This window comes from Colletes gigas, unplaced genomic scaffold (genome assembly GCF_013123115.1).
Source record: "Colletes gigas isolate AHSC1104 unplaced genomic scaffold, ASM1312311v1 Colletes_gigas_Sc00007, whole genome shotgun sequence".
Taxonomy (NCBI): domain Eukaryota; kingdom Metazoa; phylum Arthropoda; class Insecta; order Hymenoptera; family Colletidae; genus Colletes; species Colletes gigas.
Genome location: NW_025106636.1, coordinates 6,710,957 through 6,732,357, shown reverse-complemented (window position 1 = coordinate 6,732,357; position 21,401 = coordinate 6,710,957). Strand labels below are relative to the sequence as shown.

At 44.5% G+C, this 21,401-nt stretch overlaps 1 protein-coding gene across 3 annotated transcripts in view; it reads right to left on the bottom strand.

The window, feature by feature from the left end:
- Positions 1-2,618: 2,618 nt before the first annotated feature.
- Positions 2,619-21,401, bottom strand: part of LOC122396497 — a 48,842-nt gene continuing 30,059 nt past the window's right edge. For all 3 annotated transcript variants that reach the window (XM_043394980.1, XM_043394981.1, XM_043394979.1), the window contains 2 exons: positions 8,298-9,834; positions 2,619-7,193 (listed from right to left, as the gene is read on the bottom strand). In XM_043394980.1, coding sequence (XP_043250915.1) covers positions 6,860-7,193; positions 8,298-9,748 — 1,785 coding nt within the window. In that variant the 5' untranslated portion in view covers positions 9,749-9,834 and the 3' untranslated portion in view covers positions 2,619-6,859. The remainder of the gene's footprint in view (positions 7,194-8,297; positions 9,835-21,401) is intronic.

Below are 21,401 nucleotides of genomic sequence, written 5' to 3'. Positions count from 1 at the left end.
AGAGGCGTAATGGCGACGAAAAAGGAAGATAATTTCATATTATCCCGCGGGAATTTACGATTTTTTCATCGATCGTTCGTAGACTATTTACTCGATGAAAACGTGCACCGTCGTTCGTCCGGTTTTACGTCGCGACGCTCGAGAAACGATCCTCGACGCGAAACTGCCGCGGAAACGTAAAATACAAGGCGTGTTTCGTTCGAGATGGCTGTTCCAAATTTATCCTACCTCTGCCGCCGACGAAATTTCATTTCGAGGCGTCCACCTACGTCGTCCAGACAGACGAGCACGATTTCCTGGTCTTCGATTACTATTCTGGACTATACGGCCGGTTCGTTGTTTACTAAGGCGTCGGATCGTTTGTTTTCGCATTCACGGTCGAGCCATCTTCTTGCGGAGGAAACCGCGGATCGTCGGAGAGGCGAAACTGGACATAAGTTTCGTAGTGGTTAACACTTGTAAACGTTTTTATTTTACAAGTATTTTCTACGAGGAGCTACTTGCCATTGGGAGCCGACGATTCATTATTTTGGCCTCCGAGTTTTACGGTTTCGTGGTATTCTGAACTGTAAATGTCTCGGGGATTTGCATAATCAATAAACAATAATTTAATGTTTAAATTTTCTAACAACACTGCATATACAAACAAAGTACAAAATATTTTTGGTGTGTTCATTTATGCTTGTAATTTTGTTAATTGTGCACTAATATCATTTCAAAGCGTATTAAAAAAGAAGAAATTGCTAAGAGAAAGGCATCATCGCCCGATTTGTAAAAATATGCCCAAAGTAGAAGAGATAGTTCGCTTTACCTACCGTTAGATGACGCCATGACTCTCTGCCATGTGGTGGTATCATCATTCTCTTACTTACCAACGTGGTAGCACTGTTCCACGCAGCTAGTTTCTAAGTCAAATTAGAGAGAAAAAGGAAAAAGGCATATTTATCCAATCCGTTCAAGAGTTAACACTTTACCGACCGGTAGCGGTTGATTAATCGGCTATCGGTCGGTAAACGTCGACCGATAAAACAGTCGATTAATAGGCTATCGGTCGGTAAAGTGTTAAGACTTTTCATATATATGATTTATGAATTTTTTTCTCAAAAATGAGTGGGATTTCAGGGGTATGTGTGATCACCAAAAATGATTGTAATTGACAACCGCAACCAAAAATACTTTTTCCAATACGATTTTATATTTTTTTATTTTGTTGAAAAATTTTAGCACCTACCGCCCGTCAATTTTTCTTAAAAATTCGTTTTTGTTGAATACTTTGTCTATCCTAGACCTTATTTTTGATCCTATAGACCGTGTATAATCTCATGCCACAAAAGTTATCGTCTATCCATAGTGAAGGTATCTTGTATCAGCACAGACGGGGTATACGAGTAGACTTTTCACCCAATGTATTTTTTTGGCCCATTTTTATGGGGCTCTAGAGCCCCGTTACCATTTTCGTGTCACTCGCAACATTACCAACAGATTCAGAAATGAATTTCAATCTCTTCCCCATAGTCAACTCACATGCATTTACGCAAACACTACAGCTAAAATCACCTCCGATTTTCAGGTCGGTATGACAGTCAGATTGAGCCACGAAAGTCCGTAAATTGTAAAGTCTACTCGCATACCTCGTCTGTACTATCACTGCCCTAATGGATCTCTATCATTACTTACAACTTTTGTATACAACGTTGTTAAATATCTAAATTAATTGTGGACATATTTCAGATGGTATATCAAATATATCTACGGGATGGTTTGAATATAGTTTAGTTATTAAGAAGTATTGCACTAAATATGCAATTTTACGAATTTTTAATTGTTTTTTATTGGATGGTGGACGGTGGGCGGTTGTTACATACTACTTAAAGCAGATATACGGGAGAAGAGGTGCGTGTTTCTTGTAATAGTTTTATTATTATCCCAACCGACTCTTCAGTGTATGTACATTTAAAACGAAAGGTCGATCGTCGACTGAGCTGAGACGCTTCTCGCGCCCAACGATTTTAGGCACTTCGTAAACGCTCGGTGTCGCCCAATAAAGCAAATATCGCGTCGATTCGATGAACGTGAGTCCCGTGATCGGTAGATCAACGAGTAAATCGCTAATTGTCACCGCACGAGCGTGCAAATATTAAAATGTAGATAGCAAAACCGAGCGTAAATGTTCGTTTTAGACAGGAATATCGTCGTCAGTCTGATCATTGCAATCGCTCCTCGTGGACAATGATACGCGCGTTAGAGTATAATAAAACCTAAACGGTCGATTAACGCATAAACCCACTGTGAGCATAAATATTCCTCCTAACATTACATATAACGATACCGTTCGAAGAACAGATCTGTCCGCGTTAATGCAAGTTCAATTCATGGTGCAACGTCAATCGCGCTCTCGCCTTCGGATAAAACGGTCCGTCGATGATTTCCTACGATGCCGAGCGGGATCGATCGTATCGCGTAGAAAGCGATCGAGGTTCACCATGTTAAAGAGAACAGAGCGAGACTGCGAGAGCTCGCTCGAGTTACGAAGGAAAAGGTGCGACACGGAAGAAAGCTTGGGTCATTCCGCGGATGTACTTTCATCGTTTCGCGAGGTTGATCCTCCCTTTCGAGCGACAACATCGAAGACACCGGTTCGCTTAAAAGCGGGGATAGACGGGAAAAGTGAATGCAAACACCGAGGGCGAACGAGATGGGGCAACGGTGAGCGAGTCTCGAATTGTGTGCCCCACGAAAACTGAAGAAACAAAACCTTGTTATATTTTTCATAATAACTTTGCGAGAGTTTCATCGATGAATTGGCGAGGCCCTCCCGATGAAAATGAGTACAAACACGACCATATTTGGATTATCTTGATGTTGAAAAAATAACCAAATTTGTAAAATAAAATGTTGTCCAAATGTGGTCGTGTTTGTACTCGTTTTCGCCGGGAGGACTTCGCCGATCCGGTGGTAATATTATCATGAAGATATTTCGAAGCACGTAAGTGAGGTTAATGGTCGAAAGTTTCCTCGAAGACCGGCAGAAGTTAATGCTTGGCGTCGCGAGTCGCGTAACTGTGACGTAAAAATTGACGGATGACCGTAACGCACACCATTTCAAAGCCCGTCCGCATCGACGCGATTTATTTCGTGTCATCCTGGCTGCGCGTGACCGAACTTAATCGGCTCGGCTCACGACCGCTGCGCATCTTTCCGATCCGACTGACCGGTACATCCCTGGAACAAGGAACTTTCGTCATGCGTGACTGAAACCGGCGAGACTCTCGGATCTTGGAAACAAACGCAGTCGCTAGTTCTTGGTAAACTCGAATTACGCTACTGTCATAAACTCGAGACCGCCAGACGGGTGCGCCGAAAACAGATCGTGTTATGAACAATTCAACAGCCCTGCAAAACAGTTGTCGAAAATAAACCGCGAGATGTTCGATCGGAACGCAACGGGAATTCCCTCGGTTCTTTTTTTATTTTAAAGATTTAGTTCTTTCATATTTTCAATAAACCAAGGTCATAAAAAAGATTCTAAAAAGTTATCACATCGCACGAGTCGTCCACCATATAATTGGACGAAATGTCAATGTTTACTGACGCCATAGTAACTTTTTCCTGTTCAAATAGATCTAGAGTCATTTCACGCCTCCTGTTTGTGTTAAATATTACCACACAGCAAACTTGTCTTCAACATCTACAAACATAATTCTGATAGCGTCTTATTATACCTACTACATTTTGGAAATTTCAAAACTGTTTGAAATTAAATACTTTTATAGATAATAAATAGTAATTTAAGTTATGGGAGCAGAAATACGAGGATGAATAAGACGATCTCAAACTTTTGACCAGCAGCATATTTCACGCGGCATCCCTCTTCGCTCTTTATCCTAACCCCACAATCAGCTTTCCCCTTCCGTTATCTCCCGATAACATACAAGGAACCCATTTAGAGTTCTTCCGCTCGCTACGAGGAAAGAGTAAAAACCGAAACGCTATGTATACCGCGAGTTCTAGTCTTCAGAAAGAAATAAATCTAACTAATACTAATGTAGTCGTGCAGCTCGATTGAACAGTGCCAACGTTCGTCGATAAATGCATACTCGTAGTCGATAAAGTAACGCGAGAACGTCGTGACAGCGTCGTGTATCAACTTTCCTTCAATAAATCGATTCGAAGTCGTCGATCGATCGATATACGGCGCTTTTCGATTGTTCCAGGACGAAAGAATGGTTAGACCTAACCTTTTCAGGGACAGTGGCGCTCGCCTTATAAATTTACTTATATTAAATGCAGCAGGATAGATATAACCACTAAAATTCTGAATAAATACAATTAAATCTGAACAACCCATATAGCACAGAGTATTGCAAGAATATTTTCCTACAAAGAACCAAAATATTCCGTAAACGTACACATATTTATAATTTTCGAAGATAAATGATTATATTCTTAGCCACTTTCAACGACATTGTTTAAATTGTAGCATATATAAAAAGCAGTGAGCATAAGCGAACGTAACTAACAATGTATTTTTTATAGAATAAAATTTTATGTATGTATATCACAGTAATGTTTTTCGTTAATAGACTACCGAGTATACCTTCTCAAAATTATCTATATTGCTTCCTATCAGTCTGTTCATATTTGAAGTATATGTATTTAATTTACATATAAACAGACTGATTAGAATGTGTATATATAATTTGTATAAAATATATTATTAATATATGCTAGTCGCTTTATAATACGAGGATTGATCGAAAAATCAGGTTACCTTGGTAACAATTTTGTGTATGCTTGAAGAAATTTAAATTTCCTGCGTGTATTGTTTATAACGCAACATATGCACCTAGTGAGAACCTAATTTTCTCTAGGAGTGAATTTATAAACTTGTACCGCGATGAGATAAATCTTCTCGATGACTGTGAAGAAAACATTTAATCTAGAGTTCAAGACAGGGGCTTTAACAGTTGTAGAAATTGCGATAAAAAAAATTTAACGTAATAGGGAACTTTACGATCAACCCTCGTGTCACTAGAATGTTTTACCAAATATTCTCATCGCAATATTGCACAGACGTACTGCCGTGGTATTACGATATTTGTGTAATATTTCGTGCTGTATGGGATGTCTCGACGTCATATTGTCATTTATTGGAAAAGAAAGTAATTTGTCCCTAAAAAGGTTAAGGCGTCAGCGACGAGCCACTTAGTTCGTCGAGTGCTCGCAAAAGATAACGACGACGATGGCGCGCGATCCTCGCGAGCATCTTCGTCCATCGATTAAAAGATCGAACCTCGTTTCGACCGCGGCGTGGCGTTGCACGAATCCAAAGAATCGTCGCGAACATTCGACACTCTAGTCGCTTTCGATTTTCGCGTAAATAGCGGCCACTATTCCTCCTCGAGCAACGTATAAAACATTCTGGACGTCGTCTCGGGATTGCCAGTCTTTTGGACACGTTTGATTCAATGGAAAGTATCGAGTCGTAAGTCTTTGCAGATTTCGCCGTGGAAATTCTCGATCCGACGTAAGTAGTCATGGCAGACGCCAGATTTAACGAATCTAGGTTATTAGAGTATAAATTCTCCGAGTTAAATCGATCGTATAAGAACGTCCAATTGGAAAATAATTATTGATCGTTATCAAAGTCGTTATTCGTTCGCGTAAAGATAAAGTCACATAACTCTGACAAGGCCACAATGGCAGACAGCTTTTCCCCCAATAGATACAAATACGGTCTTGTATATTTATGTATAAACAGTAATATTTTAGTTCCTTTCGAAAGTCCTGATATTTATAATAATTTGTTAGAGGAAACTCTGCCGTGGAATTTTATATTGCACCTAACCTATAATGCACACCCCTAGTGAAAACAGAACGGGCCAATAAGATATCGATTACACGATCATTTCTTGTTTACATCCGCTTTATCTTGAAGTTAGACGAACAACAATGTTATTTGCACGCGTATCGAATAAAACGTACAAAGACTTATGACACGATTCGATGTGCAAATTGCATTCAACTCGAGAGCAATTTTTACCATTATTCTCTCGAAAGGCGCCGGTCTAGTCCAATTGCGCGCAATCGTTTTCATTCTCCAAGTGGCACAAATTGAAAAATCGTAATCCTATCCTATCCTACGAATTATCCTAATCGTTGACACACATTCCATCCAATCATCATCGCACAGCCTTTTCGTCTTCGAACGCGTCAAAAAGTAACGCGCAGCTTGTTTGGTTCGATAAAAGAAAAATAATTCGAAAACATCGTTAACGATCACAAACTCACCTTTTATAAAATTAAAATATTAGACAAAGAAAAGAATTTTCAACAAAGATTATCTTTAGAATCATAATACGATCAGATTCCACCTATCACGATGCGTGCAAAAATCTGTAATTCGAAATTTTTCGCCTCATCAAAATTGCAAACTAGAAACGCGGCTAACCCACGTATCTTAAAAAAGGGAAAGTCCCTGGTACAACCAAGAGGAGGCACTTAGTGGCATCACCCGCCGTTGAGCAAGTAGCTTTCAGGGGCTGACTATTTGTGCCCCAAAAATTTTTAGACACCTCGTACATTTCTATCAAAGGATCGAGAACCTCTCGAGCTTCTCTCCGGAGAAAAGCCAAAAAATATAGCCAATTTCGATCAAAGCGACGAAACTGAACCGCCGCGTCTCGCGTTCGCCCTCTCGGGGCAAACGCATGCCCGACGACGTCTCGGGGAGCAAACTTTCCGCGTTGAACCGTTTCGAAGAACGAGCGAGCCGTGGAAAATACGAACAAGGAAAAGAGTAGTCGAAGGCTTTGTCGATAACACACAACAGACACTCTAGACGAAGTCTTTTCTCGCGCTAGCTCGGCCCGAAGAAGCCTAGGGTTTCGAGGGTCCTAGTCACCCTCTCGATCAGCTGGTCCTTGTACTTCCAAATATTCGTGTCCAACAGGCTGTTCTCCCTGTACTCGACACAGGTTTTCTTCAACGATTTTACGCAGTCCGCGCGATAATGCTGCAGCTGAGCATCCTCCGTCTCTATGGGGTAGCTGGTGCATCCAGCCCCCAAACAGGCCAACGGAAAATGGTTGTGCAACGTCACCACCCTCTCGGGATTGTGGAAGCACTTGATATACTGATTTGGCTTCGTGAAGTTTTTAGAACGATACACGTGCTGCAACATGTGCATGTACCTGCGAACAAACGATGCATTTTGGACGGAGGGTTGCCAATTTCCTTCTTAATTAGCAATTCGTAATATTTATGGGAGGGCACTTATTGACAGGGTGACTACACTTGACCCTCCTTTTGCACGGTTCCCATTTGAACCGAGCAAAAGGAAGGCGAAGCATATTTGTCCGAATGTGCTGTTGCCAAGGGAGTAGTTCTGGTGAACCACCACCGTGGCGCTAGTATCGAACGCGCGTATTTCAAACACGAATCATATGAAAACGTGTGTTCTGCAATATCAGAACACCCTTTCCAAGATTCTTCCATAATTTTGTCTTATTAGGCGTTATACAATCCGTTACTGCATTTCTTTTATCAAATTAGTGTAATTATCGCCCTGGCACGAATGTTTTCGTACAGTTTCTTCTCGGCAATGTTCAATCCGTCTTATTATTTCATCCCGCGATGTATTCGCAAAATCGAGAGTGCCACTTACAGCGTTCGGGAGTTTATTAAATTGCAATTTTCACCAGCTATTTTATTAGAGATGGCCTCCACCGTGTGGTTACGTTAAACGAAGGTGGAATTACAAAGTTTGCTAATACATTTAATGATACAGAAACGTCGAAGAAGGAATATCTTGTAATTGGCAACTGGTGCAACTTATCCCACTTTCGAAACACGGGGTTCGTTTGGCCAAAGCGAAGAACAAAACGGTTATTAACCTTTTTACCTGCTATTGCTCTTGCATCGAACTTAAGTTACGCAACGGACGATTTTTGAATACGTTTATTAGGGCTTCCTCCGACACCCTATATATTTTTAATTTAATTTCTGACTAAACGAAAGGAATTGCAAAGATCAAGGTCCGCGACCCCATTTTTTCAAACTGCAACTATCCTTGGAACTTTAACGACTCGCCTTCGAAGCAGTTTTTTGTCCCGAATCAATGAGCATTTAGCATAGGAAACTATAGTGACTCGACCAAGCGATCGTTAACGCGTCGCGTAACTCGGTAAAGGACGGCAGGATGCAGGAGCGAACCGCGGAGGCCACGAATTTATTTCTTCCGCGGACGGTCGACCGATAAACTCCGGTCGACGTGAAAGTCGAGAGATCTTACTCACTTCGGTATGTCATTGAAGTAGCCATGGGAGTGCAGCAGGTCGTCGAGGAAGTAAACGTTCCTAACGTTGTACGAGGCTCGCGTCTCGTTTCTAATCTTGAACGCCTTCGCGAGGACCCTCTTCATCAGGTCCTGCCAGGTGGCGTCCTGTACCGGCATGATCACCTCGTCCACGTCCAGGAGCGCGATGTACTCGTACTCGTACATGTGCTTGTAGAGACAGTCGTTGTAGGGGATGAGCTCGTTCTGCCTCTTGTGGTTGGTCTTCTTGGTCAGATACATGTGCTGGAACGCGGGCACGTTCGGTTGCCCGCCGGGCAACGTGAGCGGAGTCACGTGCACCTTGCCCAGCCTCTGATAGTGATCGAGAACCTTGGTCACGTTCGGGTGCACCTGGAGCTGGTAGAAGAAGATCTTGTCCGCGCCCAGCAAAGTGATCAGCTCGATCCACTCGACCAGCCTGACGGACAGGTCCTCGTGAAGAAAGTCCAGGCCTTTCACGCAAACCGCGAAGTCTTTCTTGCGTTCCGGTTTGTTGTAGATCACCCTCAGATTGTTGCTGGCGATGTCGCAAGGCTTCTCGACCATGGACACGGAGGCTGGGGCACCTTTCAGCCAGTGGGACTGCGGCACCTTGCACGCTATCACGTAGGGCTGGTAAATGCCCTGCTTGTAGTTGCCCCACTTTGAGTACCAGATGTACTTGTACTCCAAGGTCTCGACCACCTTCGGTTCCCTTTCTCCGTCGTACCACAATTGGCAATGGGTCTTCACCGTGGGTTCGATTCTGTCGATCATACCGATGATCCTGATCGCTGGACCGATCCTGGACAGCTTCCGTCGATCGTAAAACGCGCCGAAGAACTGGAACGTCCCGTTGCTGGTCCTCATCGTCTGCCAATACACGTTATTGAACTCGATGTCGTAGATCGACGGGTACTTCAGGCTGGAGCAGCTGTCGTTGCCCTTGGACTTGGCCTGCCCGCCGGAGTACTTGCTGTTCTTGTTCCAGTAGGCGAGAGGCAGGCTGGGCAGCCTCTGCTCGATCTCTTGGATCAGCTCCTCCTCGGTTTTCGCAGGCCTCTTGTCCAGCAGCGGCTCCAAGTCCAAGGGATTTTTCGTTGGACCGTTGGCCAGGGTGGTGAGCGTCGTGAGGAGGCCGGAACCGCCGGAATTCGAGAAACTGGAGTCCGCCGGGGACCTTTGTAGCAGGTATCTGGAAAGGCCGAGGCTGGAGGAGCCGCGATCGTGGGTCAGGGCCTCCCGGCGCCGATAGACGTCGTCCACCAGTGCGTCGCCCGTCGATTCGTCGGCCGTCGGCGTCTCCCGAAAATTGCTCTCCGCGTTGCGAAACTGTACCGCCGCGATCATCACCAGTCCCCAAGCGAAGACGAAGATAAGGGCGCGTTTGACGCACCTGGGCCCGCCGCCGCCGCTGCAGTTTTGCAACATCCTCGGGCTATTGTCCGGCCACCGACTGACGAAGACGCTGTCCCTCTCCTCGGTTCGGCTCGCGATGACGTGCCAAGGCGCTGCGTCTGAAACACACCAACGACGCCTCGTGATTGGTGATGCGTCGCGCCGGATATCGCCCCGAAGGATGTCGTCGAGATTAAGAGTATGGAAAGTACTATCCTCCGCCACCGGGAGAGGAAGACGATAATAACCGGAAGTGTTTTCCCGACAGCATTGACGCAACAGGTGAAACGCGCGAGGATCGTAATCAAAGACTTCCTCCTCGACGAACATCGCAATCGAGATTTAATATTGGCTGTATTTTTTTCTTATTTTCGTCGGTTAACCGCGGCCGAGGATCCTCGGTTAACGGCGATCCTAGGACGTTCGAAGGCTTTTCCTGCCCGCGAGAGCACTCATTAACGAGCGTGCGATTACTTCTAACCTAACGGCGATCAGTCATCTAGAACGGCATTACCGTGAACTAAATGCCAGAGGAGGTCTTCGTTGGAGTCTGTGCAATTACGCGTTCAGCCCGGCGATACGCGATTATCCTTGACCCTTCGCCGATGCAAATGGCTTTTCGTTTTACCGGCGGGCAAACCCGTATGGAAAGTGAAAAATCCCGAGTCACGCGATAAGCGGGCCCGGAATAGATACTGGAAATTCGCTTGGAACGAGTCGACCATGTCAAGGTAGCGATACCAGACACCATCGCGGCTTTCACGTCGATCGGCTTTTATTCGTTTATTTTGCGAACGGACGAAACGCGCCAGCCGTACGTGATATAACGCACTCGTTAAAGCTTGCAAAAGGTATCGAACGACAAAATAAGGATTCCAATGCACGATTAGAGCTCGAACGGTAATGAAAACCCCGGAGCAACTCTCACAACTTTCGACCGAGTGGAAACTATTTACCCTTTCGGTGCGTTTCTACGTTCGATTGTCCATTTCACGACAAATACAGCATCTCTAACAGCGTGCAAACGTGGACTGGAAATTCGGATTTTCTTGTCAAATATCAGCTCGGCAAGAACGACTTTCGCTCGGATATAATATAATACCGATCGCAGTTCACGTGTCACGCCTTCGAATGGTCGATACAGCCAGTGATTTAGAAAACTACCCGGTCAGTGTTGCCAGACCGGTGTGACCAAGTCATTACCGTGGATTATTATCGTAAAACAAACATTGCACTTTCAGTTCTAAGGACTCGGCGTACGATCTGCCATGATATATTTATATCTGTCGACCGACTAATCCAATACCATCGATAACCATTTAAAAGCTAAACGCGATTGGGAGCGTAGATACGGCGCAAATCAAATTGGTCCTCGCGCTCTGGATGATAAACCAGTTAATATGCTTAACTGTACAAGAATACTAGCACCGGTAGCAGCCAGAGATCAATTATGATCCGAGGAGCGAGAGACCCTGACGAAGAAACCCCGTTGCCTGAATCGCCTGCACCGAGCCACGCCAGGCCTGGAGAAACAGAGACGCTCAGACTCGGGACACGTGAAACCGGTTATGCTGATGGCAAACTGTTTTTCACCTTTTGCACCTCCCTCTACCTGGCCATCGCCCCTCCGTTGAAGACTGCTCACTACCGACGATGTTCTTTCGTCTAGTGTCTAGATACCTCACCCTACGCCGCGTTTCAAGCTATCTGCGAAACAGATTCGAAACGATACAACCACCTACCGACGAGGCTTCTAGGCCCAGATCCTTCGAATCGTTGCATCGTTCGTCATCGTGACGATTTGTTCGACGGAGGAACGAAGCAAGAACGCTACAAGTTTCACCTAAACGGGAGAACAAATGCTTCCTAGGTTCGAAGAGGTGCGAACAATGACTGGTTTTCTCGAGTAAATAAGGATCCGTCGTGTTTGCGGTGGTCGATGTACTCCGGCCGGTCGCAGAACAGACAGAAAGTGAGTAAATCGCGGGGACAGCGAGGAGTTCGAAATCGAACTTACGTAATCCACCGAGATTACAGTTAGAGCTTCCGATGCGTGGGATAGCTACCTGACGTTTACCAAAAAAATTAACAATCTTCGAGACAAACACGCCTTCCCAGCTATCCATAGCTGCACCTTATCCTATTTCGCAGCGGCTCCGCAAACAGCCTGTTAATAATTCATCCTTGAAAACGCTAATTACAACGGGACACGAGGAAAAAGGCTTAAACTCAGTTGCTTCGCGTTGATATATGCGATTGCTCACGCGTAAATCTTGAATCACCAACCGCGACCCTGGGGGATCGATTAGTCTACCAATTAACGGAGGCGTATATAATACGCGTTCGTGTTAAATTCGAGGGACGATCGCCGAGAAGCCGTACTAAATTAACGCCATTGTAATTGGCGCGCGGACCGATCGGTTTCGGGCAATAAGTTGGATCTTCACATAAATCGCGAGAGCAAAGATTATTTTCCGACGCTGGGGGACATTCTATCGTCTGTCACGGCATGATACGACTGGAGAATTAACTTCGATCTTCTCGCAAATTACGTGGTCAATTAATATATTATTGTTAACAATATCAACCTGTTATTATCCGTCGAGGATTATGTCTTTGAAGTTACGAACCAATGCTGGAGTATTAATGTCAAATTTATTTGGTGCACCAACGTTTTACCGCGATCCGTGTCCCTGAGGTAAATTGCAAATCAACGAAACCAAAGCGTTACTTTCGATTTTCTGATCGACTACTATGTCTCTGGAGCTACGAACCAATGTTACTAGTATATTAACTTCAATCTTTTCACAAATTACACGGGCAATAAGTATATTTTCCTCGATACAATGGTTGTCCAATTATATCAATCGTGGGCCATGTGTTTGAAGTCGCGGACCGATACGCCGGGGCGTTAATTTCAGTATTCTAATCGTGCACCGTAACGCTAGAGTTGCAAACTTCAGTGTTTTTCTAAAAAATACCGAAGTGCACCAACCGCCAACGTCTCGAGTTACCATTTGTCAATGTACAACGCAATGGCTTATCTCGATCGCAACGATGTTTGTTCGTCGATTAGGTAGATCGCGTTTATGCGAAACAACGAGCACCGTGTGCCGAGAGTAACCGTGCTCGTATACTAAACTCGTTAATAAACGACATGAATCGAAATGAAATACGCAGGCTGTACGGCCCGCGAACATAATTGCGTTCCACGGTTCGCCGTGGAAAAACGTTTATCTCGATAAAGAACGTCCTTCTCCTCGTCTCGGTCTCTCGTCCTTCGCTGGTACCTGTTGCTTCTGCTATTAACTGTTTTTCCACGCCCGGCGATAAATTAGTCGATTCGCGGCGCGATTAATTTGTCCGTCGTAACCACGCGCGCATACGATATCGAAACCGCGAAGACGATGGAACGGTCTTCTTCGCGATTCCCGTTTCATTGTAACCCTCGATAAATATTCACGAGCCTCGCTGTTCTCCGTCGAACGATTTTCTGAACCCTCCGTGCAAACGCGAATGCGTCGGATGCGCGGTGGAAAAAATGTGTACCTTGATTCCCCGACGTAGGAAATATGCAAATCGAAGAATCGCGAACGCTGTGTTGCGCTAGTTCGCCAACAATTTCAATTTCCGCGCAGCGGACGTGGAATCCCGCGTACCGTTGGATGCCTACGTTCGATTATACATGCATAATCCATTGTTTATTCGGAACTGGTTACCCGAGAGCAAATAATACCATCTTGGACGAGGATGGAAATAAAACTATACGGACCGAAATATCAATTTGGTAGCCTTCGAAACGTCTGGTAACGCTTCGTAACGTCATTCTCGCGCGTCTGAGCGTGGTGTTCGTCGAGAGACAAAGTGTTTTGCCTCGCAATGTCCCGAGAGGATGACTCTATGGAAAGTCGAGAGGAGAGAGCGACTGATGCTGTTGCTATACATGTCTGCTCCAATTGCGATTTCTCGCTTACGCGTGCTAATTAACCCTAATTGTAGCGGCAGCCAGAGAAGACGGAAGACGGAGAGGAGAGGAGACGAGCCAGTCCCGACGATTTCACTCGGTACGAATTCTTCTCGTCGATCTTCGCGATTCGAGAGCGAGATACCATTGCGATGTATCGTTTGCGATCGTGTACGGGCCGCGCACGTACGTGTCACGCATGCCTGACTCCTTTCAACACCGAAAGTTCCGTGTTTCGTGTGCTCTTGTAGACCGCTATTACGTGTACGCCATACGGCGGTTATGTCAAACGAGGCTCGCTAATAGCGTCTCTCGCGCGTTACGTCTTCGGGTCGCGGACCGATGCGCCTGGGGACTTTGTAAGATTTCGTACGACGGTCGTCGAACCGACTCGACTGCCCGCTGGATTACAATTTTATAGAAAAGTATTAGCGCCAGCACGGCGGCGTAACTAGTTATTGGCATCGATACAGAGAACCCTTTCGTTGTGTCACTGACTCGAGTCGAACGGTGACACTATGAAGTCGCAACGACATGGAACCTTGTCTCGACTAAACGCCAATTACTCCGCTATTGTATCTAGTCGCTTATCGCGTATTTGACACAACAAAGACTTATTACGATACGAAAATTGAAGATCAGATTTTATTTACGAACAATAAGGAACGAACGAGGATAAGCATTCGCTGAGAAAGTTAATATTCGTACGAGAGATGCATGTGTAATGGTCGGTAGATACCGAAGATTTCGCGACAACGAGCGACTCGGTCGCATTAAACCCTTAACGAGGCCCTCGAACGCCATAAATCTTAGCCCCTAGGTTCCCACAGAGATACGAACACATGTGCATAGGAGCTGCATCTGCTTCGACGGATTCCTCGAAAGGCTTCCCGGAGCCACGGAACAGCTTTATACACACGTACGAACTTCGCGGATGTAACTGTACTCGCGGTGTAACGCATAATGACACATAAATTTGCATACGAATTACCTTACGAGGTGCGAAAATGGCTCGAACAACGAGCTAGTTTAATTTCCGCGTTATCTGTGCCGTGGGACAAACGTCCTTATCCGTTAAACGTAACGATTCCCGCGATTAGGATCACCAACATCGCGTCGATCCGTTCATTAATATTGCTGTTGCTCTCGTTTGCGTTCGCGCGACTATAAATAATTCAAATCTTGTTTAATTTTACAGGAATGTCGTTGACAGTTATCGTGGAGACGGGGTGGATGAGTCTACGACGAGGCCAAGGTTCCTGACGTCATTCCCAAGCTATGCTAGCTTAAACGGATTGCTTAATGCTTTGCAGGTGCAAGTGTCCTTCTGATAAATGATTACATTTCGACAGCACTGCTGACGAATTCATCAGAAGTCTGTAGACGCAACGACATCATGACCAACATCTGATGGTTAATGTGTCCTCCGGAAATGTGTAGTGTGTTGATTTACTGATCAGCCAACTTGATCGAGAGTTTAAGGACACACTGGTACTGCGATAAGTACCTAGTAATGATCACTACCCTCGTCAGAGGTATGAAGATTTACTGGTACTGTGAGCAATATGTCTTCCACTAGCCAATTTCATGATTGGAGGTGTGTTGAACTATTGACTATAGGCAGTTAAATGGGGGTGTTGTCTCTGATACTATGATCAATGTGTAGCGATGACCAGTTATCTCAATCAGATGTCTAGTCACCTAGTGTTATTATAGGGCTCGTGTAGTGACTAACCGATCAGCTAGCATCGTCAGAAGTGTATGGGCATATCGTGATTAGCGATGTGTTGATTAACTTGACCATCTACCTAACTTGGTCAAGGATCTGTGAGTAATATGTCTTACACTAGCCAATTTCATGATTGGAGGTGTGTTGAACTATTGACTATAGTCAGTTAAATGGGGGTGTCTGATGTCTGATACTGACATCAATGTGTGGTGATGACCAACTATCTTAATCAGATATCTAGTCACCTAGTGTTATTATATACATATTGTTTGATTAACTGACCATCCACCTAACTTGGTCAAGGATCTGTGAACGTAGTGACACTGTGAACAATGTCTAACAAGGATCAATTACCTTCATTAGAGATCCGTGCGCCTACAACTAATATAAACTATCTATAGCGATAAAAAACATTGTGTATTTTCGTTGAAAGTGAACGGCCACACTGTGTTTTGATTCATCGACCAGATGTCTTTATATGAAATCTGAAGGCACGCGACTACTGCGATCGATACGTAATGATATCCGACTGCTTAGCTATCTAACGTCATCAGAAGTCTATAAACGTATTATAACCAGTAATGGTGTCGCCGTACTGACGGATTGCTTCATCAGAAATCTGACGATTGTTCGCTGTTAGTCTAAGAATCTTGAACGCTGACGAAACATTAAGCATCACTCGTGAAAGGAACCCAGTTTACACTCGATAAAATGATCTAAACTTAACGCAAAGGAAGTTCAACCGAGGTTAATAAGAACCGACCCTTGCGACAGTGGTCTTTCAAGTTACAATTAAGCCACGACAGCGGACCAATTAACTCTCGGACAGATGGCGTTTAACTTTATTCGAAATACAATGCTCTTTGAGCGTGGATGCTCCCCTATAGCTACCGTATCTCTCGGAAAGTAAGAGCCCATCGTACGAGCGTAACACGACAACAATGAATCAAAGGCTCGTTTCGTATTCCTCTCGGTCTCGTTTGACGATAGTCGGGCCACGTATCGTTAATAATCGCGTCATGGATGTGTACCGACGACGCGTGTATCTGCGTATGAAACGCGAACGAGTGTAGTTACGGACGATTAGCTTGTGTCGTATATCGTGCAATTAGGACGGTCACACGCGAATACTTAGCGGCGGCACATTGAACGTAGAAACGAGGCCGTTGTTCCCTTCCACAGGAAGCAAATGGTACTTTAAATTGCCAACGGCACGCACGTCATCGTCTGGTCGGGGGATAACTGGACGGGTCCTTCTCTCGGAACACGCTCCATTTTATTCGATTCGATTGTTCGGCTTATATTTACAATCGCTTGCGCAATAACAGTGCACGCGGCCACAATATACAGACTTTGCTCGACAACTCTCGAAATTCTTAACCCCTTTAGGATTAGTAGGACTCCCCGTAACTTCTCAATTAGGCTACTAAGGGTTCGTACGTTGGAGGAGGTTATATAGACTTAATTGGGCCACTGGTTCAGAGTCGGGCAGTAGTTTGCTACATTCTAATTGATCACTGAAAGAGAGCAATCATAATCACAATAATATTCTCGACCAATATCAACAGATTATTCTCATATGCAATAATAACTCTATTCGAACCAGTGTGGATCCAATCCTCCCTTCACCCACAGCGTTACGTGTCGATGGGAAATTGGCATTCTGCATTCGTGGATTGGGACATTTCCAATTTGAGCTAGGTCTCGGAGCCAATTGGCTTCGACTCAACGGTAGTTAGTAAAACGTATTCGTCCAATTCTATCGATCATCCTCGAATCACAACGTTCCGAACCGAATTGAGCCTTCTTGTGTATCGCCTTCCACATTTTCGTACACCTGGCACGCGTGTCTTTCGTCATTGCAGTTGCACTGCCTTCTTCTTTAAACTGGCTCGACGCGCTACATGCGCCGAATTCGTTCTTTCGCCACTGCCAGTTGAAATTCTGGAAACGAGCACTGTTACGGCACCGATAACTTACGATTATACGTAAATACCGTACGCGTATTTACGAGACCGAGATGATTAATGCAATAAAACCATAGTTGCGTAACGATGGAAAACTGGCTAAAACTGATTTGGATGATATTGTGTTTCGCGATTAATATAGTGAAGTGAAAACAACGAAGACGCCAGGCTTGTAATAGTACCCTAGATTGCCCTAGGATTTCTAGGAATCGAGTTGCAACGATTGAAAGGAGTCATGGTCTAGGTTAGGCCTGGGCACATGTGGTGCTCAGCTGTCCGAGAAACCCAGTTTATGATGTTTCGCGGGTAATAATATCCGAGCTCGTCACACTCTGGTAGGCCATGGAGGAAAAGTCTCCGCGCGCTCGTGTCTTTATTCGAAATGGACGTCGCCGTCATGTTTGATCGCTTTATTGCTCCGTGACACGTACGCCGAGGAAATCGCATTACCAACGGGGACGGCCTGATGGTTTCGCGAATCGCCACGGTAGCCCGACCGAATTAAAAGTGGCGAACGATAACGACTCGAGAGCGAAAGTAACGCGCCCACGCAACGATTCCTCGCAATATTTATAGGGCTAAGGAGGTAAGCGACCGTGTTTAAGCGCGACGAGACGCAAACGGCGAGATTAATAGGTCGCCTGCGGCGAGTCGACCGACTTTGTCGTAGATGCCAGATAGTCGGCTGGCACGACCGTTACCAAGAACAGAAGAGAGTCCCTCGATCAAGCCAGTTAATTCGCCACGCGATTCGTCATTCGCGGGAAATCCGAGTCCGCGACAAATTGATCGCCGGTACGACAAACGTGACAAATGCGTCTCCGCGTGGCTGCAAACGCCAAACGATAGTCCGAGAAATTTCGATTCCGTCGCGCGGTAGACCTTTCTCTCGTTTTCTACTTGACGATACTTTCCAGTCGGTTGGAAGCAATCGAATACTTTCTTGGGAAATGGCCAGTCACCCTATTACTATTGATCTACCGTAGACCCTATTCACCGTGAAGGGTTCAGTGGATGAAGAACCCACGCTACCAGAATTATCACCCCTGGAAAACTGAGCTGCCTTTCAAAGACTTCCTCTGCGCGAAGACTATCGAGTCGTCATGATTCCCTGAGACGCCGTGTGTCTGTAGTCGAGCCGCTGTTAGCATTATAGATGCTCGATTGGGCTATTAGGAGTTCATAAGCTTGACCATTCAGAGGTTACGTAAGGTCCTTGGATTATGAAGAGGTTAAATGTGCCTGGTTAGATCACTGAGATTGCGATTGCCTAGTTGGACCAACAAGCGAGTCTCTATATACAGTCTAGTTGAACTAACTTCCCTGGTAAAACTACCAGTTTACTATGAAGCTATAATTTAATCGCTAGAAGATTATACGTCTCTAGTTGGCTCAGTAACGGACCTTTGTGAATCATATGCCTTTCACACTGTGTCACCTAGGTCCTCGGACAATGCTTAGCCACGAGTCGCTAGTCAGACTACTGAAGTGTCGTGTGCCTTAAGTTTGAACACTAATAGGACCAGCTTCCCTACCGAGATGAAAAGGGTGGTCGTGGATTTCCTCGACCGGACTACTAGAGTGGCACGTGTCTTTAATTAAACTACTAATGGACTAGCTGGGTGACACGAATCCTTAATTGGATGAAAAGTGTGAATCTCTGGTTGAACTACTAGGGTTTCACGTGTGTCTAGGCTTCTAGTGAATTTCTACTTCTCTGGTAGGATCGTAAGCGTGTCGTGTGTGTTCCTCTAAACTACTAAAGAGTGTAACTACTTTAATATCACTGCTATGACGCCACGGATCCCCCATTGGTCTACTTGGATTACCAAAGTGTTGTGTGTGCGTGTAATTACATTAAATTCTAGCTTCCCTGGTGGGGCTAGTACGGTGTCATGGTTGCTCAATCGGACTACTAGGATTACTACAGTGTCATATGGATCTAACTGGACCACTAGTGCAACGTTTAGCTTTCCTAGGAAGATTGCTATAACGTCATGTACAACCAATTGGCGTATGTGTGTCCAGTTGGACTACTGACGTATCTTCGCGAATCACGTGCCTTTCGCAATTCCTCATCTAGGACCCCAGGCGTTGCTTAAGCCTCCACGAAACGCTCAGCACCCATGTTAATAACGATCTGTCCGCGTTTCGTTACGAAACGTTAGTCACGCAGATTGCGTCGTCGCCTCGCTCGTACATTATATTATAATATCCACCGCAGATGATATCTGTCTTACGTCAGGACTTTAAAACGTCGTTTTTTTACAATATCCACGGTGTATCATGCAGCTTTGTTGCCGCCAGTCGCGTGTGTGCCGTAGTCTACGTAAACGTCGCGCGTCTCTGGACTTAATCGGTTCGATTATCAATTCACTATACTTTGTAAACGAGGGAAATAATCCCCAGGAAGGCATTGCAATCGCTGCACGCTCGTTTCGCCGAACGTGCCACGCAATTCGACATTGTTCTCAGAAATTCCTGGCTTGGCAACAGAAAACAGTTGGGGTCTGTTCGGATCCACCCTTCCACGCGTCTAATTATTTTATATCTCTTCGACCGTAGCGTCTTTAAATGTAAATTTCCCTACAGAAATAAAAAAAGAAAGTCCTTGACACATCGAGTTCCACGTAAGTTTTCCTTTCTGCTCGTTTCGAAATTCTTCATCCATCTCGCCGAGTCGATTCTATTTATAACGTCCCCGCTTCGCGCATCCTCTGCCTCGTCTTTTTTTTTCTTTTTTTATTTCACGGTCTTCGATGCTTCCTTTGGTCTTGGTGCAAGGAAACGCAATCGAGAGATGTTCTAACGATGCGATAAAATGTTTCAAAGTTGTCTCCCGTGATCAAGAGATGGAATTCGCGTCCCCTCCCGCCGTACCCGCCGTTATACAGAATAGTAACCGATCGTCGCCATTATCCAACGTCTTCCAGCTTTCGTTTTTTCCTTTTTCGCGACAGTCGGTCTACATATTAGGCGTCAGCAGCCACAGGAATCCGGGAGTCATCAGATAAACGAGATCCGAATTAATTCAACGGCGATACGGGAGTAACTAACGCGCTGTTATAAACTTAATCTCTTTCTGGCCTGCTGCGTATTGTAATCTACGTGCGTTTTAATATTATTTTCTGATACAGAATGATTTATTTCTTAAGATAATTCACGTCATATTCCCGATTGAACTGTATCTAAGCTTTGCTCTGTGATAGTGACGTCTGTAAAAAAATATTATAAATAGTAAAATTTTAGAGAACGCTCTAATTGATATAGTAGACATGTCCAATAGAGGTATCCATTAGAGGTATCCAATAGAGCTCTATAATAAAGGTACTCAATAGAGCTCTATAATAAAGGTACTCAATAGAGCTCTATAATAAAGGTACTCAATAGAGCTTTATAATAGAGGTATTCAATAGAGGTCTATAATAGAGGTACTCAACAGAGTTTTATAATAGAGGTATCCAATCGAGTTATCCAATAGAGCTCTATAATAAAGATATCCAATAGAGTTATCCAATAGAGCTCTATAATAAAGGTACTCAATAGAGCTCTATAATAGAGGTATTCAATAGAGGTCTATAATAGAGGTACTCAATAGAGTTTTATAATAGAAGTATCCAATCGAGTTATCCAATAGAGCTCTATAATAAAGGTACTCAATAGAGCTCTATAATAGAGGTATCCAATAGAGCTATCCAATAGAATGATCCAATAGAGCTATCAAATGGAGGAATCTAATAGAGGAATCCAATAGAGGAATCTAATAGAGGAATTCAACAGAGGAATCCAATATAGCTATCGAATAGAGCCATCCAAGAGAGAGGCAATTATGCCCCTTCCTAAAGTCACAAAGTCTTAAAGAAATATATTTGTTTAGGCTACCATCGCACATACATAGTAATAAAGAACTTATAAGCATATTTCAATCATGCAAAAGAAAGTTAAAAAATATACTTCAACGCCCCCTCCCCAAACAAAGCATTTCAGCTAAATTGAAATGAATTTAAATCTCTTTTAGAGTAAATT